At 40.8% G+C, this 23,792-nt stretch overlaps 2 protein-coding genes across 7 annotated transcripts in view; one reads left to right on the top strand and one right to left on the bottom strand.

Annotated features, from left to right (window-relative positions):
• The window catches only part of PAK5 (p21 (RAC1) activated kinase 5), a 316,295-nt gene that overhangs the window by 163,107 nt on the left and 129,396 nt on the right, over nucleotides 1-23,792 (bottom strand). For 3 of the 6 annotated variants that reach the window (XM_046938631.1, XM_046938634.1, XM_046938630.1), the window contains one exon: nucleotides 20,578-20,739. The gene's annotated coding sequence lies outside the window, so the exon portion shown is untranslated. Of the gene's footprint in view, nucleotides 1-20,577; nucleotides 20,740-21,116; nucleotides 21,180-21,283; nucleotides 21,423-23,792 lie in introns of those variants that run through there. The other 3 variants (XM_046938633.1, XM_046938632.1, XM_046938628.1) reach the window with 3 other exon arrangements.
• Nucleotides 3-14,330, top strand: ANKEF1 (ankyrin repeat and EF-hand domain containing 1). The gene is made up of 11 exons (XM_004935241.5): nucleotides 3-152; nucleotides 470-597; nucleotides 1,526-1,872; nucleotides 2,655-2,854; nucleotides 4,434-4,583; nucleotides 5,241-5,364; nucleotides 6,167-6,989; nucleotides 9,950-10,176; nucleotides 11,286-11,467; nucleotides 12,648-12,782; nucleotides 13,858-14,330. Exons 3-11 carry the CDS (start codon nucleotides 1,527-1,529, stop codon nucleotides 13,981-13,983), a joined length of 2,313 nt encoding a protein of 770 aa, XP_004935298.3. The 5' UTR covers nucleotides 3-152; nucleotides 470-597; nucleotide 1,526; the 3' UTR covers nucleotides 13,984-14,330.

Raw genomic sequence — 23,792 nt, 5'->3', positions numbered from 1 at the left:
TTGCTACGGGAGGCGGCGCCGCGATGGCGGCGCGCTGCCGCGGGGGGACGCGGCGCTGAGGGGAGCGCGGCCCCGCAGCAGGGAGGATTGCCACCGCTACAACGCCCGCCCAGAAGGCCGCTTCGCTTCTTGCCGACTCCACCGGACGCTGGGTAGCGTTTTCTATTCCCCCGTCTTTCGTTCCCTTACTGCACAGATTTCTAACCAAACTCGACCCGGTCACTTCTAAGAGATACTGCAAAGAAATATTAACTGCCGCCGTTAGAATGTTACAGTGGGTTTGATGGGAACTGTTGGTTCTTAATGCTTTGAAGCTGGCTGCTTTCTTGCAGCTTGCCCTGTAGTAGTGTGTGAGGCACACTGCAGTTTCAGACCTGACAACTGGCACGGTGCATCTAGTGGTACAGAAGTTTCTGCTTTTACCCATCCTCAGTGTGTTTAGCCTTTATTCATGCTGTCTTTCTGGCAGTTTTCTTTCAGGCCTCCTTTCCAGAATGGGATGTAGTGCCTCCAGAAGTCTGTAGAAACTACGCATCCTTCACCTCTCTGAAACCCCACCTTCTCCTGGACATCCACAGAACGCTCAGCAGCAGCCAGGCAAGTTGCTACATGGTTCCATTTACAATCTGCTACCAAGAAAAAAAAAGTTCTCTAAAGGGACACCACACCTCCACATTCTTTGTTGCGTGTCCTGTGAGCGTCATTTTTGGAGCAGAGGCTGATCCAAGGTTTGCTGAAGCTGATAGGAAGCTTCCTGTGCACTTAATAGAAACGGTCCTGACCTTTGCTTGTCCCTCCACCCACAAGCACTGAGATTAGATGGCAGAGGACAAAAAGCTTAAAAACAATCATAACCAAGGCAAATATGAAGCTGATGTTCTGCACCACACTTTTCTCTAGAGGCATTTGTTGCATTACATGGAGGAGTCTTTTGCCAAGTCAGTGTCCCTGCCTGCATCTTTTTTTCCACACAGGATTTACCACAGAGAAATTAAATCTACCCTCCTATGTCACAGCCCAGCAGGAAGCTCATGTGACAGCTACCTAAGAAGGAGGGAGTTCCGGTTCAGACAAAGTGATGCCAGTACCTATTTTGTGTTTTAGCAAAACTTGTAACTGGGTATTGTGATTATTTTTCAATCTCCATTTGCAGTACTAAAATGGCAGACGGTCAACCTCTCTCTGGGATTCCAAGTAATTGTAGATTATAACAATTCCTTACAGTTTCTTAACTTAATGTTCATGTTGAATGAGACTTCTTTAGAACAGTTTGATAACGAGAAACAGCAATTTGCAAGGCACAGTGTTTATGTAGTCTCTGTATGTGCTGCATATACTAAATGAGAGAAATTCACTCGGAAGCCTGTGCTCTGCCAAGTTGAAGTAGATAAGTAGTTATTTCCATGCCTTCAACATAGTTTGATTCCTGTAATCTCTAGCATGTAAGAGTAGTCTCATACTACACATAAGAGTGTTCCATGCAGAAATTATTGCCTTGAAAGAAGTCATTTTTTTCTCATTCTAGAATGTTACCGGTAGATAACAGACTTCGAAACTTACAGATCTACAAACTTCTCCAGTGTGTTCACCAGAAAGACAAGAAGCAAATAGAAAAGCTGATCCAGAATGGATTCCCAAACCTCATCAATTTCACCGAGCCTATGGATGGACATAGTGCTCTTTCTTTGGCCTGCATTAAGAACGACATTGACATGTGCAGTTTCTTGCTAGAACGGGGAGCTCATCCAGACGTTCAGGACAAAATGGGATGCACTCCAGCAATGAAGGCGGCTGAGCTAGGCCATAGCTTGGTTTTGGAGTTACTAGCAAAAATTAAAGCAGATATGACTATTGTTGATAATGAAGGGAAAGGTAAGTAAAAAGGAACCTCATCAGACCAGCATAAAAAAGCTCCTTGCTGTGTTATGTACTTGCCATTTATGTTATGTTAGATCTGTAGAGAGGAACCATGGCTGAAATTAATCCTAAAAGCTCAACAGAAGCTACTGACCATAAAAGCTTTGGTAGAAATTAAAATTGTTCTCCCTGAACAATTTGGGCCCTTGAATCACAGCACTTCCACTGCATCCTCCTATGACCAGTTATAGAATCAGAGAATCATAAAATTGCTCTGGTTGGAAAAGACCTTAAAGATCATCGAGTCCAACCACAACCTAACCATACTACGCTAACTAAGAACCCTCCACTAAACCATGTCTTGAGCACCACATCCAGACCGTTTTTAAACACATCCAGGGACGGTGACTCAAGCACCTCTCTGGGGAGCCTTTTCCAGTGCTTAACAACACTTCCTGTAAATTAGTTTTTCCTGATATCCAACCTAAACTTACCCTGGTGCAATGTGAGGCCATTTCCCCTCGTCCTGTCACCAGTGAGAAGAAACCAACCGTGCTCTAGTTGTAAGTACCTTTCAGATATTAGAAGAGAGCAGTAAAGTCACATATTCAGTTCTGGTTTCATCCCTACATTCAAAGGCCCTAAACTAAACATTCTTTTTTTTTTGTATTTACATGCCCTAAGAGATGTTAATGGGTCTTATTTGACAGAGTTTCTTCAGCTGTGAAGTTTACAGTGTAAGTAACCCCTCTTATTATTTGGCATTACACCATAATCACTGTTGTTTTTCTTTGCAGGTGTTTTATTTTACTGCATTTTACCTACAAGACGGCACTATCACTGCACTCAAATTGCCCTGGATTATGGTGCAGATATTAACAACTGTAGTACTGATGGGAAGCCTGTATTTCTGCAAGCCTGCGAGCAAGCTCACGATATTAAAGAAATCTGTCTGAATTTCTTGGAAAGAGGAGCAAATCCCAATGCAAGAGACCCAGTATGAATATTTCAGTACCTAAGAATGCATGTACAGGAGTACAGAATAGCTACCAGATGACTGCAGTATATGACCATAAATCCTCACATTAAAATAACAAAGCAGTGGCAAGTGCATAACTCTGTGGGTGCATCTATTCCCTTCTTTATCATCCTTTTTTTCTTTTCTTTTTTTTTCTTTTTCAGGAGCAGATATTTAAGTCTTCTGCTTGAATCATGTATCTTGAGTTAGATTTTTGTATATTAGAGTGCAACTATTAAAAAAAATTAAGTATAACTGGGCCAACTCTTAAAAATTGTGGCTCATTGTACTTCAGCAGAGCAGTGTTTATTTGTATTTTGCCTGGATATGCCCCAAACTTCTCAGGATTGAAGTAATGTTCACTAAAAATATCACTCCAGCATGAAAAACCTGAAGGGGAATCACTGTAGTAATGAGATATTAGAAACTCTTTTCTCTCTTCTACACATCTCAGTAATTTATGTGTCTACTTGCTAAACTGAACAGTGACATTAAGGACTGAAACCTCATGCTATTGATCAAGTCATATAATTGTAGAATCATTTAGGTTGGAAAAGACCTTTAGGATTATCAGGCTTTCCCTTTGAGCTACCCATGACTCTTGCTTTGGTCCTAGCATTGCAGTAATACCTTCATAGTTTGTAGTTATACCAAACCATTTTACGGTAAAAACATTTGGCCCGCCGCCTTGACTCTGCATACCTACAATATGATGAGATACTTGCATTTTTGTTTTGACATGATGGCCACATATCTGGTTACATAATGGGAATGGTTTGTTGGATCCAGAGAAAGATATAGGGAACAATGTACAGTTCAGTGCAATGAAATCCACAGCTCACTGCTTCCTACCATTCTTTTCTCTTTGTCCCTCAGTACAGCAACAGGTAAGAGGTTCTAAGTGGTGCTGTGGGGCATTAGGTTAATGGGGGTATCCCTGATCTGAAAGGTGCTGTTTTCCTGGGACAGTCACCAAATCTACCAAAATCAGTCATTATAAAGAAAATATGTACAAATAATATTAAACATACACTATTATCAAGGAAAAAAAAAAACAAAAAAACAAGACACAGTATTGAAGTATCAGTATGTGAACTTTTCCTCATAGACAGAATATCAATGAAATTTCCCAGCTGTTGTGTCTACCCCACAGCACTCCTCCAGCCAGTTTTCTTATACATTTTTATGATAGAGGTAGTATTTTCTGTTAAACTTTTACACACGCAAGAAACGATGCACACAGAAATAAGAATTCCCTCAAAAAGGAATTGATTTTTGTTCAACTATTCGGGTAACTCTGGTTACTAATGTTCTTGAGTCACTGGGATTTGACTACTCTTAGTTGGAAGCATTAAGACCAGATTCCTGAAATTTGCTTCCAAGCATCTCTTAAGTTACTACATTTGTCTCCTTTTTTTTTTTTTTTTTAAAGTGGTATCTAAAAAGTCATTCAGTTTTATGCTGCCTTGCAACAATGAGATCATATTATACCAGTGGATATTTCCAACCTAAATTAGCATACACTACAAATTCTGAATTGTTTTATTGCTTCTTGCAGGTTACAGGTCGCACTGCCATAATGGAAGCAGCAAGAGAAGGTGCTCTTGAGGTGGTGCGTGGTATACTTGAGAGAGGAGGTGATATTAACCTATTTGACAACGAAAGACACAATGCTGCACATTTTGCAGCCAAAGGAGGCTTCTTTGAGGTAGCTTTCGTGGTGTTAAATATTGCTGTTTGGGTTTTTAGTTTTGCTTTTAGCACCCAGTATCTCAGATGATCAAAGCATAATAATTAGTAGCCATGAGTCTCAGAATTACAGAACCTTTTGTTTGTACCTCTGAGTGAGTGTTGCTGTGGCTGTCTGATGCAAACAGTTCATTTGGAGAACTTGTTTCCCTCAACATGTATCATGCCACAGTTGTATAACATGGATGAGACTTCACCATTGTAAGAAAGATACAAACAGCTGCAGGTAGGCAGTTTCTTCCCTACTATCTCTTAAGTATTGCCTTTACAGTATGTAAAATTATGTAGTTTTAATTATGCATACAGCATTCCTGTAAGATAGTTGCCTGCAGCAGGCTGGCAGGAGCAAATGTTGTCCTTGATATCTACAAATGAATAGTTTTTGTAAATAGTTTTTTTAAATAGTTTTTACTCAGGAATTATTATTTCTTGAGTAAAGCATGTACTATAGACAGCAAAAGCTTAATGAGTGTATTGATCAGCTGGGCATGGCAAGGAAATTCGCTGCATAAACTGAGAGTATATGACACTGCATTTTATTTGGAAATCACTCTCACACTTCCCCCATCCTAAGAAACATAGATGTCTTCTGGTGATACTGTCTTCGTTCTTCTAGATCTTGAGGATTATTTCAGCTTACAATGGAGACTTGGGACTGATTGCCATGAATGGTAACACACCCCTTCATTATGCTGCAGAGGGAGGATTTGCAAATTGCTGCAAGTTTATAGGACAAAGAGGTACATTTTCTGTACTTGAAGAAAGATTTCAGTTGGCCATCTATGAAGGATTTGGCTCCTCGATATCATGTGGCAAATGTAGTTCTCATTAAGTAGTACCAAACATAGGCTATTATTATTTTTTGTATCTACTAATGATGAGGCTAAGATGAGATAAAAAACATTTCTCAAAGAAACCAACAGAAAGATCATGGATTTGTATAACTTGTACTGACACTTTCAATAGAAAATTGTTTTTTGCCTTGCTGATCAAATAGTCCAATCTCAGTGTAGTCACAAGGAAAGCTTAGCACCCATGGATACACCAAATAAGCTTTGACCATTTTCTAAATTAAATGATCACATTACTTCAGGTTTTCTTCCCATAGGATCATACAAAATCCTACATTCTATTCTTGTGACTCTAACACTTAGCTTGTGGTCTGTCACCAGATGGCAAGGTTGGGATAGAAGAGCGAGTGACATTCTAATCTTAGTTTCTTCTTAGACTTGCTCACTTCTTTAAGTAAAAATGTAAAATTCTCAATGAACTTCTGCCTTTTAATAGGTACGCAGTAGTGGACAGAGAAGTAGAGCATGGGTTGTCTGATGAAGCTCACTGTGGGAAACAGATATGGATGTGCTGCTAGCTTTCCAGGCTGGGGTCACTGATGTAATTCCATTTATTATTGCTATTTATAGTTAAGTCTGTAGAAAGTTGTAGACCTGAGCTAATCAGCTTCATGCACATTTTAAGTTTCTTATATTATTAGTAATTATTAATTCCACTGCATTATCAAAGGAAATGTGTTCATATTTTTAGGCTGTGATCCTACATGGACAAACTTGTTAGCTAAGACTCCAAGAGCTGTTGCCAAGGAAGGAGGTTTTAAAGCAGCAGCAACAGAATTGCATAAAATTGAGAAGAACTTTATAAAGCAGTCCAAGCCTGGAGCTAAGGAGAACAACCCACTCTGGGCACTGAGGCTATACGATTGGTCCTTAGAGCACCAGACTGCCCTCCTTCAGGCATTTGAAGCTGTCGACCAAGGAGATGGAACTGTAGCCAAAGATGATTTCATATCTGTTATTCAGAAATGGTGTTCCTTTGTAGATGCTGAGCAAATACAAACTATTGCTGAAGCACATGAAAAACCTGACTCTGAAGGAATAAACACCGAAGAGTTTTTTAAAGGCTTTAAATACTTGCAGAAAAGCTGTCTTATAACATCCTTTGGACCCAAAAGGAAGAAAGGAAAGAAAGGGAAGAAACGAAGAAGCAAAAAGAGTGTTGCTGTCCCCGTGCCAATTTGTGTTATTCCAAAGAGCGCATGTCTGCTTAGGGAAGACGGCTTCCCTGTATACATGATCGAAGCTGTTCAAAGCACTGCTGATAGCTACCACATTAACCAAGATCACCCATCTGCCCATCCTGTGCACGATGATCGTGCCTGGTACACAGATGAACCAAGGAAAATGTACATGAATATTAACTTCCTGGTCAGAGCAGGAGACATTCTCTCTCTACAGAAAGCTTTTGAGGAGGGTGTGCCAGTAGACATAAAAGATAAGTATTACAAAACACCTTTGATGGCTGCATGCACAAGTGGGAATATAGATGTTGTGCGGTATCTCCTGGAAAAGGGGTAAGATAATTCTGGAGAATTTTTAATTACTATTTTGAGGGCATAAATTTGCAGTAAATAGTTGGATGCTACAGACCATAGTTTTTTTACTTGCATAATGTTTAGCATAAAAATTAGTTACGTAAGATGCTGAGTTGCAGAGATTTAGTCTATTGGTTTTTTTTGTTTGTTTGTTTTTTGTTTTTTTTTTTTTACATTTTAGTAATAAGGAAATAAAGACACTCAAGAAGCTACCCAGTTCTGATTTTTTTTTTAGTGTCTGTATTATTGACCTTTCCAGTCAGAGGCAGGGTACCTACAAAACCCATCTAGTCGTTTGTTGATATCCATGTCTCCAGCAGTGCATTTGGACACAAATGAGAACATGGGAAATACTATATGAACATGAGGAAAAACTTCCTTGCTGTGAGGGTGAGGTAGCACTGGAGCAAGCACTGGAACAACCCCAGGGAGGTTGTGGGGTCTCCTTCCCTGGAGATATTAAAAAAAAAGCGGAAATGCTCCTGTGAAATCTACTCTAGGGAACCTGCTGAATGAAGCGGGGAAGTTGTACTAGGTGACTTCCAGAGGTCTCTTCTGTGATTCTCAAAACTGAACCACCAAAATTAGACGAATGAGTTTTTGAAAATCTGACACAAGTAGGTTGTATGAAATCATGAAGACATACCTAGGTGAACCAGAAAGGCAGTCCTGGACTTCCCTGTTCCACATGCCAGGCCTTTGCATGCAAATGTTTTGAGAGAATGCACTCTACAAGTAATCACTTCTCTGCAGCCTCAGCAGCAGGATTTTCACCAGAAGTGTTATTTAGCCTTTTCCCAACTTCAGAAGTGCTTCAGCTATTTTTAGCCTACAGATACACTTGGGAAAAATCTTAACAGCTTAAAAATTAAAGCAATTTAAGAGAAATTCAGTCATACTTGTGTAATAGTGTAATTTTTTTTTTTTTGAGAGCCAACTGCCACCATTTATCACCATTGTGATAAATGCTTACACGAACATTTTTCAAAGACAATGAAATTTATACTAGCTTTGTCCACTTCTTATAGCTAGAAATCCTTGGAAATGAACATTAAAATGAAGAGTGGGTCTAGTCGTTGCTCTAGTTCCTGTAAAGACTTAAGAGCACATGCAAATATATGCACCTTGGTAATTACACTGATGTTTCTGCAGCATGTAAAGCTGTGTAAATGTGTATACACTTCCAAAGATAAAAATGCAAGAGTTATCAAGTTAATCTAGCAAATTTATTTCCATTGCTTTCATCAAACTTCACTAGCACTGGAGTTACATCACATATTTAGACCTAGAAAGGCAGTAATTTAGTTTAAAAAATGGTTTTACTTCTGAGAGTTGAAATTGATAGAAATCACAAAGTGGATAGGAAGGTTTTCAGGACAGCATTTGGCTTTGTATCTTTCAACAGTGTGGACATTCAGATGCTTTTGTTTTGGAATGGGAGTTTAAGCAGCTTTTACAAGATGACCTTTTCAGTATGGTGTTACAAATGCAGACCAAACAGAAAATAAAACATTTAGAAAATACTGAGGTTAAACATAAATTGGTGGTATCTACTTTCTATCCTATTTCAGGAAGACTCTGAAATAAGGCAAGTTCTGATCAGGAGAAAATGCTGAAGAATTTTTATGTCAGTGCTGTGTCACTCCCATTGCCTTTGATAAATTTGTTTCGGATGGAATGAAATTAGCAAAAGGGATTCAGGAACCTCAGGGGATCAATATAGGGATGGGGAATTAGTAAAGAAAGTAGAATAATGGGAACACTATTTTTGAGAGATATGGAGAAAATGACAACTGCATACAAATAAATCATAATAGCTAAGCAAGTGAAAGATAAAGATAAGATCAGTAGGTCTGAAGAATTTACCACTATAAGATCACCATCTAAAGGCTGAATTCTGAAAAACACTAACAATTCAACAAGAAAAGATAAATATATTAGTCTATTCTTTTGATCGAGAATTAAATATTAACCATATGATCAGACAAGCAAAAAAACTATCTGGGGAAGCGGACAGCTTCCTTCTCCCATGTCTTTCAGGCAGACATCAGCTGTTTGTTCCCAAAGTAAAGAAGACAGTGGCAATTCAATTCAGCACCCCTAGGCAGTCCTAAACACAGCAGAAAGTAAATAACTGTACTCAAGTTTTTAGGGGTTCCCTTCATGAGGTTTTGACCCCCCTCTGAACCCACACATGACATATGTGGAAGACAGATCTAGGCACAAACAAAGGATGGTCTACGACCAAAGACATGGGGAAATCATATTTTTTCCCTTTTAACACCACGAAGGGGCACTAGTGGCTCTTGTTTCCACACCCCTGTTTGAAAATCTCTGAAGGCTACCAGTTGCTGAAGGACTGATAATACTTTTCTCAAAGTTTCATCTGAAAGCAGTATATTGCAGATGTTACCCCAAAACAAATCCTTGCATCCTATAGAACACACCACTATTGACCCAGGAACAACGATCTAATAGCTGGAAAAGTTTTAAATCCTCAGATTTTCTGTGATAGGTCTTCTCTAACTCATTCTTCAGTTGGACAGTAAGCAACTTTGCCATGTCTTTTAGAGCACCTGCTCTCAGCCCAGAAGCTTGCTGCCTTTGGCCATCCCCGCTAAAGGTGACACACAAGCAATATCAGCATATCATGGAAGGACTAAGTGTGAATACCTGGTTTTCCCCTCTACTTGTGAGAACTTCCCTGTAGAGGACCCCATGTCAACTTCTAGAGGAACATGATCACTAACCAGGACATGTTAATAACTAAGATTAATAGAGCATGCTACATATCATATTCTAGAATGGTTTTAAAGTAGCAGTAGTGATATGAAAATACTTATTTCCATGAATAATGTCATTCAGCATGCAGCTAAGACTGACTATACTTTGAGCAGTATCTGGCTTCATCTGCCACAGCATCTCCTACTCTTTTGTAGGGCGGATGTAAACGCAACGGACAATTTCATGTGGACTCCCCTCCATCACGCCTGCTATAATGGACACCTAGATATTGCTGAACTGATGGTAAAGGCTGGAGGAGCAATAGATGCACCTGCAATAGGCAATGCAACACCGCTAATGAGAGCCGTAGAGATCTGCAGATTGGATATAGTACATTTTTTAATTGATGCGGGTGCTGATGTCCAAACAACAAACAGCAATGGTAAGTATCAGTGTCTTCCCCAGAGGGCTCCTTACTTAATGGTATACATGTTTTATAAGGAGTAAAAATTTATCGGAATCCTAGAAAGTAAAGTAATAACTAATTGCATTATTAATAAGTACAACTCCTCCCCTCCTCTGAAGATCATGGCTGAAAACATCCCTGGCAAAGCTGTTCCTCACAAGACATATTCAGAGATGCAAGTGGCTAGATTCTCTTTTTCCCCCCTTAAAGCCAGGTATTAATATTATTTTATAAAAAAGTACCTTTCGGTTTTAGCCAGTGCATATTCTGCCACTCATTTAAATTGCTTATTATTTTGTATGCACAGGCAACACTGGTTAAAGATTATCTTGCTGCTTATATTGTAAATACTACTCCATGAGAATAAAAGTACTTAATAGAAAAACAAATCTGAACTGATGATCAAGTGTTACCTCCTCATAACAGATCCTTCAGTTAGCATTACTTTCTCCATTTAAGAGTAATTTAAAGTGTTACCACATTTTAAATCCTTGCTATAATGTAGGAAGCAACACTGCTATATGAGATTTCCCTTCCTACAAGGTGAAGCTCTGCTTATAGAAGTGCTGTGTATTCTCTATTCCTGTTACCATGAAATTCTCTCTATATACATTGGTGGCAGTTGGTTCAGTCCTACTTGTGCCGTGGGACTTTCCCCTCAACTCATTGCTAGCTGCAGAGCAACCACTGAAAGGGGCAGATACATACAAGAACTTAGCCTAAATTCCAACCCTTACATTGTGCTAGCCATTTCCTAGTGCTAAATGTTCTCAAAGATTAAAGTTACAACCTGAAAATCAGTATATTAAGCTGCAAATGTCAAGACATTAAGAGCAAAGAAACCACATCCAAGAATTCCTGCAATATCTTGTTTCAGGACTCATTTCTGCAAGCCCTCATTTCTGTAAGCAGTACTGATGACTGCCAACCCTCACACCAACAGCAGCCAGGTTGCTGGCATGCTGAATGACTGATAAAGCAGATGCCTAATTAAATTATGTAGACTGTAGTGCCGTTATGTATGCCAACAAGAAGTGCCAAGAAATATTTTCATGGCTTACACAGATGTTTATTTTTAAATACAGGAAAAAATGCTCTTGATATTGCTAAGGTATTTGCAGATTCTAGAATAATCGACCTGCTTCAAAATAAACTGGACAATTTGCCAAAGGTAACAGAGAAAAAAGGAGCAGAGAAAGGAACGGTTGCAAAGCCAAAGATGCCTTCTGCACCGACACCTTCAGAAGTACAAGCTGTGAAAACAGAGGTATGAGAAATGGTGCCAAAGGACTGATTTGTTAATAGTTAGAGTGCTTATTTCTTTCATTTATTTGCTATCCAAGTCTCTGTAAAGCAAGCAGCTTTGTTAGAGTATTTTCAGAAGCCAGCACTTATTTTCACCAGGACTTTCTCATTGGTCAAACCTGTGGCTTGGTAGTTTATGAATTTTATGCCTTCCCTAATTCCTCTTAAGAATTCTGTCCTTTACTACTGATGGGGCACAGCCTTTCCTCTTCTTTCCTATCTCCTGAAGATCATGATCATTCTACCATGATGTTGCAAATGCTGAATCATTGGTAACCATAATTTCTCAATAGAAGCATATGCTTCTTCAAAGGATAAGACAGCATCAGCCCTTCTAGTCAGTAGGAGAGTCTTTCTCCTCTGCTAACTGAACAGGTTGAAGCGATACCAGGCTTTGTGACTTCTAATTTCCCAGTTTGTGCCCTATCTGTCCTCTTCCACTGTTGAGCAGAGCCCTATTTCCTTAAAGTCCACACTGATCTGTCTAGTTGTTATACTTCTGAATGTATTTTCTTTGCACTCCTAGAGCCTTGAGTACCCTGCTGTTCCTGAACTATCCATGCTATCATAAGCCTCAGTGATCACATTCTGGTTATTTTATTGTAGACGAGGTCTTTTTAATTCACCAGTGCTACTTGCTAATCAGACCTGGCATTCTATTTAAACAGAAAATGCAACTATACCTGCATTGCTGGAAGTCTGCTTCATCAGTCCCACCCTGGATGTTGAAGTAAATATGTCACAGTAGCCAAGGGCTCATTTATGACTTTTGAAGATGATGTGAATTTCTGAGAGATAGTATAAGACTTGCATAGAAGGAAGGATGACAGCCACAGGTGCTTAGTTATTCATCACCCAGGGCAGGATCAGAACACGAACAATACAAGGCAGTTGTCTAGGGAATTTTAAAAGGCAGCTAACGCTTCAAAGTCCAGAAAGGAGAGTCATCTCCTTCTTTCTAAAGGGCTTCCCTCACAAATATTTGATATTAAAAGAAAAAACAACTTTAAAAGCTTTACTGCATAGATTCAAATATACAAAATACAGTCTGTGAATGGATGGTAAAACAAGTAACAGAAGATGTAGGATGCATGCTTTGTTTCCAGATGTAACATTTAATTGATCAATCTCTTTTCTTCCAGCCATCACATGCATCTCTGCCACCTCTAGAAAAACCCCGTCTTGAGAAACCAGCACAGGACAGTGTTGTTTATCTGAACTCTCTGATAAGCAGTGGTGCTACTAAGAAAGATGACATTGCATTCAAACCCAGAAAAGTATGTACAGTAGCAAACCATAAGTACAGTTTTATGTCAAAGGTAGATTAATCACATTCTCTGGAAGTCAGTATGTAGAGTTTTGTTACTGCTAATTAATTGAAACTGGACCAATTATACCAGCAAAGAGACAGACCCAGTGTTAAAATGCAGTAGCAAAGCACACAGCATTTCTTACAACTTGCTGCTCAGAGCCAGCGCTACATATTCCAGTCATGTTTTCAGAAGCTTGCTCATTATATATTTCTGAATAGATTATTAGAAGTCTTGACATTTCAACAAAACCTCAAAGCAAAAGAAAGACAAAGGTTTACACTTTTAGTGAAGATGTTATAGAAGGGATCCCAGTTGATTTCAGTAGGTTTGTTCTAGACTATCTGCTCTCTCCTCCTCCTTTAGTTACTGAAATGCAAGAACACAGGAGTGGCTTCGTTCAGGGAGAGAAATATCACTTGAAAAGTAGATGTTTCCTAATATGGCTCAACCCATGATGAGTTTTTTGTTTTCTAGCTAGTTATGATTTTATTAATTTCCTTTTCCTCTGTGCATGATAACCTACAAGTACAAGGCCTTGTTCTAGAACCAAAACAAACTGATGTTTAACTGGATGATGTGACACAGGGTACAGATTACCACAAAAACAACAATATACACATATGACATTTTAGTTTATGTATTATATGCATACAATTATCATGGAAGTCAAGCTCACATCAAGTTTTAAAATAGGATAAAGTAGACCTGCAATAAAATGCAACTGTGTTCGTGGGATGAAATTTAATATTCATGCAGCACACTTCAGTGGGCAGGAGTCCTTGTGTATGGGACCAGCACCAATACCCAACGTGCCCTCTCAATCACATGATTACTTACATTCATGACAGTTACTGAACTACATGGATCACAGCCCACTAAATATTTACACCCACACTTAAAATACTGAAAGCATAATTTTTTGCACTAGGACTTCTTCAAATAAGTATGGCTCTGCTTAGCTAACAGGTTGTTGGTTTTTTTTAATGCTTCAGTCACAGAAGTCACACTTAAGGTAACTACAAATATCCTTCTTTTCTAGATTTGGACCCCTGATGCTGCAACAAAGGAGCTAGTAAGAAAGCAAGAATTGCTCTGGGAGCGCTCTACTCTTGGTGGAGACTCAGAAAACTTTGAGAGCCCCTTTAAGAGGAAAGTTACAGAATAAGCACAAGAGCTGAAAGAAGCTACTTCAACACATACTTGAGAGGACAAAGATATAGAGGGCTACTCTTTTACTAAGTACTACCTGGTCCCTTTCTTACAAATTTATCTCAGTTACAGTAAAATAAAAGTAAGCAACATCACGTACAGAAGAAAAACTAGCTATACACCATACAATCTTTTGTTAAGAATTTAGTATTAAAAAAGATTTATCCTTGCAATTGCAAGCATCTGAGCTGGCTCAGTGTACTTTATGGAATGGCCATTGTTGTGAAATACACACCTTTTTTTGTTTGTAAAGACAGTTTTATCTTGGGATGAAAAACAACCTGATAAAAAACCTTCATAGAAGATATAGTTGTTACTACTACTTTTGAGCACATTGCTTTCATGTTCTACCTTATATACTTGCAAGAGCGCACAAACCTACCTCTCTCACTGAAGATGTATTCCTCAACTGCACTGTTGCAAAGCTACTACCAGTAGGTTTGGGAACTTTTAGCAAACTGGCCTAAACTTTGAAAAACATTCAGAAATTTTGTGAATGCAAGTTCCTGTACTAAGAACTACATCTGTAACTAATCCACATCAGTGCTTGCCTTCTCAAACAAACGAAGTCAACAGATGATGTCCTGCCATTAAAATGAGTTATATGAGGAGGGAGAAATTGGTGTCTTAGAAACAAGCTGACCGGGCTACCATACTTTAGTACGAAGAAGAGGTACTAAAAGTTCACTATAGGAAGAATATCAAGATTTGTCTCTTAGGACCAAGATGAATCTGCTGAGGAATGCAGCATTTCTTGAGTACATCTGCAAAATAGTTGAGAGCACAGAGGCAAGCTTGATTTGGTGCTTCATAAAGACAGTAGCAGATAATAAGCCTTGGGTAGGCAAAGGCTGAAAATACTGGGAGTGTTCAGCTTAGAGAGTAAAGAAGCAGGAGTGAATGCTTTGAAAGAAAGCATTCTTGAAAGATTTGAAAAAAACAAAGAATATGAAGAAGCAAAGTAAAATCTATCTATCCTTTTGTAGAGTACAAGAACATTCAGAATATTGAAAAATGGGAAAGATGGGAGAGCAGCACATTAAATAAGACAGTACAATGTGTAAATATCCTGTGGAACCCTCTGTCCAATTATCCTTAGAAGCTTAAAAAAAAATATTTACATAGATTGTGAGAAGAGTCTAGTTAAATAATGCATAAGGGATAAAATCCCATGTGTTTCAGGACCTCGGCTAATAATACAGGAAGTTTTCTAGCAATGCAGTTCACTCAATGATCATACAGTGCAATGGTATTTGGGTCCTTCAAGAGAGAGACACTGACATGTGCAAACAGGATCAGCATTAAAATAAAAAGTACTATCAAACCAGATGCTGACACAGCTCAAAAAGCCATTTCAGTCCAGAGCACAGCTAATTTTGAAAATTTCTATTTCTCTTATTTTTAAAACTGCAAATCTTAACTCTGGAATCTGAGCTTCAAAATCAGTTATTTCCTTCTGATTTGTGCAATAAAGACCAATTTTTGCCTTTGTTGACACACATAATGCAGCATCTCCATGCCTGGATTTGCCTAGGTACGAGGACAGAACTCATGTTCCAACATGTTGGAACTTTCTAGGGAAAGACTGTGCTGTTACATCCTTGTAACCACCACTCACTGCTTATGTGACATCACATGCAGTAAATCTTTTAAGCTCCAGCTGCACATTCAAATGTTAGAAATTAGTAGATCCCCAACACAAACGTGAAGTACCTCACTAGACCCATCTACTATTTGTATTTTCAAATACCACTACTGAACATATCATTTAGATAAACACATTTGTGTATGATTAGTTTATGGAAGTTGCTCACTTTGAAACAACATCCCTATATTTTAATAGTCTAATATAAAGAAAAACCTTAAAGGCAAGTGAGATACCATTTCAACATATCAGCTGCCTTGGAATTCTTAACATCAGCATATCATCTTTGCCTGTCAGCACAAAACTTCTGCTTGGCTGCAGATGGTTGTGAATAAAAACAACAGTGAATGCTGGGCCTAGAAGGCAGTGCAGACAAGGAGCAGAATGCTCAAACAGTGATGAATAAAACTGCATCTTTAAAGAAGGAGAGATGCGAGGCCAGTTCACTAAACAGTAGCTATCAAAATAAATTCAGCAGGACAGTCAGAAATTCCTAGCTTATTTCATAAGGTAATATGGCTTTTGGAAGAGATTAATCAGAAGAATACTCCACCTTTAAGAGGCAGCTGCTCCACTCTCCTCTGCACAAGTACTACAGAAGCACTCCTCATCTGGCTTGTGTTTGTTAAGGTAATCGTAAGCATTAAGGTAATTGGAAGAGAAGTTAAAGGGAACAAGCCAGCAGAATGTGTCATCTGTGTCAACTGAAATAATGATGTAGAATTAAGCTTGCTGGTGAGTAGCCTCTGAAAGAGCTACTGGAAGAAAAAAAAGCACTGAGAAGGAGTTGTTTTCAGCTCCCACAAGAATTCCTTATAAGCCTCATCCTTGTGCCTTTCCATCCCAGCCAGAAGGAGCTGCAAACTCTCACACAATCTACACATGTTGTCCCACAAAAAGAAAGGGAGCGAGAGTTGTGCCTTCACTATACACAGCATAACACAGAACAAAATATTCATTCTCCCTTGGCCTGCATTACTATTCTGCACAGCAGGCTGCCACTTCATGTCTCACAAGTATTTGCATACACACAGACCAAAGCAGATAGGATGGCTCTAGCTTGAAGGAGCAGTTCTGGGGACTCCCTGTCATACTACAGCAACAGTGCACACAGACAGCACAGAGATGGCTGGAGGCGCAGGTCCTTTGCCTCCACGTGCACTGTGCCATCAAGATAACCAGGTCCAGGAAGTAAAGCAGTCTTAGACAGACCTCTGCATGACAGATTGGGGCAGTAAGTACCCATCTACTCAATTTTGCTGAGCACACCACAGTGTTACATCAAGTATTTTCAATTTTTAAAAATATTGGAATTGTTTGGAGGAGAAACAAGATAGGTGCACATATAAAAAAAGCAAAGCAGACATTCATATGCATTCATACACCTTCTGTGTCCAATGCTGTATTTCCCAGGAGGTCAGCCATGTTAGAAGATATCCATCCCAGGATGTAGTGAACCCACGTGTTCTGGCTGACCTTGGCGTGCTGATTACACCTCACAAGCTGGAGCAGAGCCATTAGTGTCCCATTCAACTACCAACATGAACTACTTACATGCTAAAGACCAATTATAAGCTAAGCCTTTAAAGGAACAGGAATTCATGCCAAAAATCTTAACGAACTGGACATAAAACATGACATGGCCTTCACATACTGACAGCAAGGCACACATGTACATCAATACGTGCTACCGTAAGAATAAGCTGTGCTTGCTTTGCCTTCAACATTACTCTGTGGGTATTATATACCCCTAGTAAATTTAAGAAGCTGCGTGAGCAAAAGATGTTTGTAGGTAAAAATCACTTATTTTGAGACAGGTGTTCATATATGAGGAATCCAAAAGTGTGCACTGCTGGAAACAAGCACCCCAGTTAAAGCAGAACATATCAGAATAACTACACCAGGAAGTTCCTACTGCTTGTCTTGGCCACAGTACTATGGGACTGCTTTCTGATGGAGCACAGTGAGCAGTGATGGAAGAGGTGAGAGGCACATCACCACATGCAGTGCAAGGTTAGCTACCACCACATGCAGGTATGGAGACAGCTCATGTTGTGCAAGAGAAGAAACATTTACCACAATACGCACAGGAAGGAGTTCTAATTCAGCAATTATACTTCTGTTAATGAGCATTTGAAATAGTTGTGAATCACAGAGGGCTTCCCTGCCCAAGGCACCGTTTGTCTTAGTGCACATCCTAGCAATTTGACCTGCCAGAGCTAGAGCTGCCTATTGCTCCTCCTATGGCATCGGGCAGCAGCTCTTCTTCGTCTAGGAAGCACTCCCAAACATACCACAGGAACATGACCTAGGAATCCAAGTCAGGAATTTCTACTTCCACCTCCAGTTGCTTTCTTCAGGTGGTTTGGGTAGGGCTTTTTAATTCTTCCAGCTGATATGGGGCTGTATTTTAGGCCTTTCAGTGTTTGTCTTAACATTAAGAGCATATCAGCTGGGCAGCCACTGTGCTGTCTGTTGATGGTACCAAACAGTAATTGGAGTCACTATTTATATACCTGAGCCTACCCTGTATTTGTTTCCAGAAGGAAGAGGCAGTGACACTCCCCAGTGTGTAAAACAAACACAGAACTGCCTTGTGGCATTTCCAGAGAACAAGGTACAATAAACCTAACACCCAGTCAGGTTGGTGTTAAGGAAGTCAAAACACCATTAAAGAATTCCAGTATTATAGTCACCTGATTCAAGTACCCTAAGGCCAGAAGCCAGTGGCTGTGCTCTCTGGCATCATCTCTTTGGTGCCACTGTAACCTCTCTGAACTAGACACAGCCTGACAGCAGAAAAACCCGGCCTCTGGTTTCTTCTGAAAGTGGTCAAGAGCTTTGAGACAGAAGGGTGACAGAAAAACAGAGGTAAGACAGAGAGCAAAGCTCTCAGACTTCTAACAGAAGAAATCAGCCACTAAATATCTGCGTGGTTTTGGCAAAATAAGATCAAACAAAAACATCACCCAACTATACCTGCATCTCAAATCACACGCAGAGTCATTGAAAGCTCTGTGCCATAGATGCAGCAGGTCTGCATATCAACCAAAAGCTGGAGTTTGAAAAAAGTAAGAGGAGTCAAGAGATGAAGCTGCAGAGCTTAGAACTGACATCTGCAGAAGGAAGAGTATGGAATGATGGAGCAGGGAGGGGAGCAAAAGACTCAGTGCTAATGGACTGATCATAGAAAAGCTGAGTGGCGACTTCATGGACAGTTTTGAAGGATACCAAGTGCCAGAAATAGACCTTGGGAGCAGAGGGTAAAGCACCACTCTCCAAGTGAGGGATTATTCTGGAAAGTTCAGTCAGCTGTGTCAGAAAGTATTGAGAAAAAGGAAACTTGCAGGTGGGAGTTTAAGCTGGTTGAATAAGATGCTTGATACAAGCAGCACAAGTGAGAAATCAAAGGGGAAAAAACTGCAGAAAAATTAAGCAGACAGAGGGCAGCAATACTTAAAGGAAAAGGAAAGATGAACCCTGCACATCTGCGCAACTTAAGACGAGGTGCTTTGTACTACAGTTGTGGTTCATAGTCACTCTGCAATTCTCATTTAATGTTCAAGACACTTCTGAATCTTCAAGGACCATTTCAAACCCGCAGGATAGCTACTACCGAAGTAAGTGCTTCACTTGTCATTCTATTGCACTACACAGGGCTGGGTATTGGTGTTGTAGATACCACAGTCACACATCATTTGTGCGAGCAAAACACAATACTTTGATATCAGAGAGCTTTTCAGAGGTTCTTATTTACTCAGGAAGCCTCAGTGCTCCATAACAGCTCCAAAACTTACCCAGTACTACAGGAGATAAGAAGATAACAATTGTGCACCAACACATATCTGAAGGACAACACCTCAGCAGATTACAAACTTCTTTCAGGCCTAGCTTGAAGTTCTGTGACACCTAACAGCATCCTTTCTTCCCAAACTTAGAGGTACATGAAGCCAGCTACCTCCATCTCTCCTTTTCATCTGTCTCCCCACTCAAACACACACATTTCCACCTATTGCCGAAACGCAAGCATGCACAGTATGTCTGTCCCTTTGTGTAGTTCCACTTCCTGAAGGCTCCCTTAAACCACACTATAGCTTCACCAGCTTGCTTCTGCCATTTCTAACGAGATTCTCAAGGCTCTGATTGTGTTGTCCAAGCAAACAGTGCAAATCATCACTTTGGGATTACCATAGCTTCTGTAATGGCCACAAAACAAAATACATTTGACAAGAAGTCCTCTCACCTGGTACTGAGGCTATTTTACAGGTTTCTTACATCAAGTACATGTAGTTTTTCTAGTTTACCATATATACCATTATGATTCATAAATGTGTATTTAATGTAAGCAAACGCTTCTCCATCCTGCTTCCTATTTTCAATACTCTTACTATTCATAGTTGTTTTTTGGAAAGCAAATCACAACAAAAGTAGTGTTCCAGTCACAGCGATCTATTCTCTGATGCTAATAGAGAACAGGCAGTACAAAAAGTTCAATTCTTAAGCTAGTGTAAACACAGTGGAAATAATAAATATGGTTATGGCTTAAGACCTCTGAATGGCTCTTGAATAGCCCACATTATGAATTGTTCAAGCTTGAACTCCAGGAAATTTAATTCAGCCTTACTACTGCTATGAGTCCCTTGCCATAGCTCTGGGGAACATCTCATTTGTATTAACAGAGCAGGGAAGAGTTTTAAGAAAAAGAGCTGAATAGGCTTTGAAGGGCTGGAGGAAGAAGGCTTCCCTCATTTCCAAGCAAGGGCTTCCCTTGTATTCTCCCACAATGAACTCAACAGGGACAGGGCTAAGTCATGATACACTGCCATTATAAGCCTTTGGGACCCTCTAGAAAGATAAAAAAGAGCCAAGAAACATGAAATAATAGAAAAAGCAATGCAATCTTACTGGAAGGGAGGGTGACGAAGCTGTCTCTCCTATGACCACCAGTGCTTGTACAATCTGACAGCTCTCATCCTGTAGCACAGGGCTTCCAATGGTGCTGCTCCACCTGTCCAACTGCTACAGCCTCAGACATGTTGCTTACAGCAGAAACAGAGCTCAGGTACCCTAAAAGGAAGAGGCAGAAGAGCTGCAGAAAATTGAGCAATAAACTATGAGAATAGGAACCTAGTGATTTAGAGTAATATAGTTCCTTCTGCATGGCTGAAAGAGACAGAAACCCAGCACATTACAGGGAGCTGTTGGTGTGCAACACAGCCTCTACAGAGGGAGGACCAGAAACACAAATCAAAAGCAACTTCAGATTGCCCATTAATTCTGAATGCTTCTGCCAGCAGTTACTATCTGATTGGAAAGAATGAGCTGACATCCACTTAAGAAGAATGGAAGAGATCAAATACATCCATTACTAAAAGAAATAACTAGGAAAACATTTCATCATCACTTTTACCCCCTCCCTCCTCTTAATCCCCACTTCACAATACCTTAATCCACCTGAAAGCACTACCACAGTGTCTCCCCAGCATCACTCAGCCTTTACTCCATCCAGCTCCCACCTGAGGGCACCTCATTTATGGAGGTGCTCAGCCCTCCCCTCCCAGCTGCCTCTGACTGGGCTGGTTAATTGCAAACCACTGTGCTCTTCCCCTACCAGCATGAGAGCTTCATGGTTCCTTGAAGTCACTCTGTGCCCCTTAAAGCCATGCTGGTTAAAGAGCTCTTAGGTTCTCAGTTAACGAGGAATACCTACCTTTGCCTACCAAGCCTCTTTCTGTATGCTGAAAAGCATCAGCAGCTTTTGAAATGCTCCTTTGCATATATTTTTCTAAACAAAGAAGTTGAGGCCAGGATGCTAACCTCGTGTGGTTTGCTTTCTGTGAGCAACCGGAGGAGGAAACTTTTCCAGAATACAAAACAATATTCATAAAATGAATTTCAGAGCTGTGTGTTGCTTTGTTTACAGGAATTGATTTTAAAATGAGTCCTGAGCATTCACAGCAAGACCTGCTTACGGAGCATTGGAATAATGTTGGGATATTTTCCCCCTGATAACATTTTTATGAAGCTTGTCATCAAAACCTTCAAAAGTGACCATTTCCTTGGAGCTCCAGAAAGGTACATTTTTTTGATTAAAAAAAAAAAAAAGAGGAAAAAAAAAAGGAAATTTCATCCTTAAAGTTTTCTTTTAACAATATTTCCATTAATAGTTTTCATAAAAAATAAAATCTGCAGTGTTTGGCCAGTTGTATTTACTTGACTCTGTTTGCACGCTCAGACAGCGAGGGAAGACAAACGACTGCTCGGGGTATGTCTGACCCATCACTTTGGAACTCCTGGGCTGCAGGGCTGAGTGCTAACCACTGGGTGCTGCCACGCAGTGTTTGCAGTGCTCCTGGCTGCTTGGGAGAGGTTTGTGTGCAGTGCTGTGCTGGTGGGAATTATCTGTTGTGTTAATGGTGCAAGTTCAGGAGTGTTAGTGCACAATGACACAGTTTGTAGGTGCTGGAGGAGATGTAAAGCATCTAGAGTTAAAGATACAAGATACTTAGATTTAAAAATCTGCCCCAAATCTAAGATGCCAATGACCACCATTCAACTCTCGTGCTACAGACTTTCCTGTCTTGAAGGGAGCTTTATACAAGCAGATATTGGTAGGACGAGGGAATGGCTTTAAACTAAGAGAGGAGATTTAGGTTAGATGTTATGAAGAAATTCTTCACTCAGAGGGCAATGAGACTCTGGCACTGCTGCCCTGAGCTGTGGGTGCCCCATCCCTGGAGGCACTCCAGGCCAGGTTGGGTGGGCCCTGGGCAGCCTGAGCTGGTGGGGGGCAGCCCTGCCCATGGCTGCAGGTTGGGGCTGGGTGGGCTTTAGGTCTCTTCCAGGCTAAATTATTTTGTAATTCCATGATTCTATCAGAGCTGCTCATTCTTCTCTTCTTCTGCACCTCAAGGCCCCCATACAGAGCGTGTCTGACAAACTCTCCAGTAACCGTCCTCAGCATTTTCAGTCTGAAACTCAGTTCCAGAAACTGTGATAAAGACAGTGCTGAGCCCACTCATTTTACAGAGTCACATATCTACGGGTTGCTTGTCAACCTTGTTAAGAGGCAATGGGAAAAACAAAAAGAGCTTAATAATCGTGTAGGAAAAAGGAGGAGGAAGGATTCAATCCTGGCATACCCCATCACAGTGAAGAGAGGCAAGAAACGCCCCGCTCCTTCCTTTTGTAGTGAGAAATGCCTTATAATTTAAAAAGGCTTACATTGCAGCAGCTGAGACGTCAGTGCTTTTCCACCGGGTTTTCTGCCTGCAGTACTGACAACTGTCAGAAAGTTGCCTGGAAGCAAGAAACTCTGCCAAAACAATACAGCACAAGGGAAAGGCACAACTGAAAGTCACATCGGAACAGGCAAGACGCCGTGCCAAAGCAGTCAGCAGCCCTGTGGATATTCTAGATCATTTAATCCTTCCAATGTATGCCAAATATATACCTGCAAGCCCTCAGCGGACAGCTTTGCTTCACTGAGAGGCTCACTCCTAAGCAAAGCAAATATTGGTTCCTTCCTTCTCCTGCAGCCTCTAATAACGACAAGTTACAATTTAAACGAATGATCCTAATTGTCATACAGTGCAAATAATTGGAGCCCTAATAATCCTGTTCTTGGAGCTACAGTCCAGCAAGTAGGTTTCCCCATCCGCAGCCCCACTGTGCTCGAGGTAACCGCAGCAGAGCAGAGCAGAGGCAGTTGCTACCCAGTGCTGTCCCTTTGCTTCTTGGTAGCACCGGCCCATGCTGCTGGGTGGTGCCCCCCGAGAGCAGCGTGCAGCAGCCTGAGCAGAGGGGTGATGCTGATGTGCTGTGGCACCTGCTGGCGCTGCGTGCCTTCCCTCGCTGTGAAGATTTGTTCCCTGTTGCAGATGTGCGCAGACTCAGCCCAAGGCGACGGTGAGAAGCTCCCTGGCACCGTCTCGGTGGGGGACCGCTGCTGGCGACGGTCCCTATGCAGAGGGTGGGCAGGAACCTGGGCGTGAGCGGCCCGAGCTGTCTCTGCGGTGCTTTTTTAACCCTCGGGCTGTGACTGCAGAGGGGAAGGCAGGAAGAGGAGCTCTGCACGGAGGCAGCCGCAGCCGAAGGAGGAAAAGGGGCCGTTGCCAACA

The sequence above is a fragment of the Gallus gallus genome, chromosome 3 (assembly GCF_016699485.2).
Source record: "Gallus gallus isolate bGalGal1 chromosome 3, bGalGal1.mat.broiler.GRCg7b, whole genome shotgun sequence".
NCBI lineage: Eukaryota > Metazoa > Chordata > Aves > Galliformes > Phasianidae > Gallus > Gallus gallus.
The sequence above is the reverse complement of the archived record's forward strand: the minus strand, read 5'-3'. Positions and strand labels throughout refer to the sequence as shown.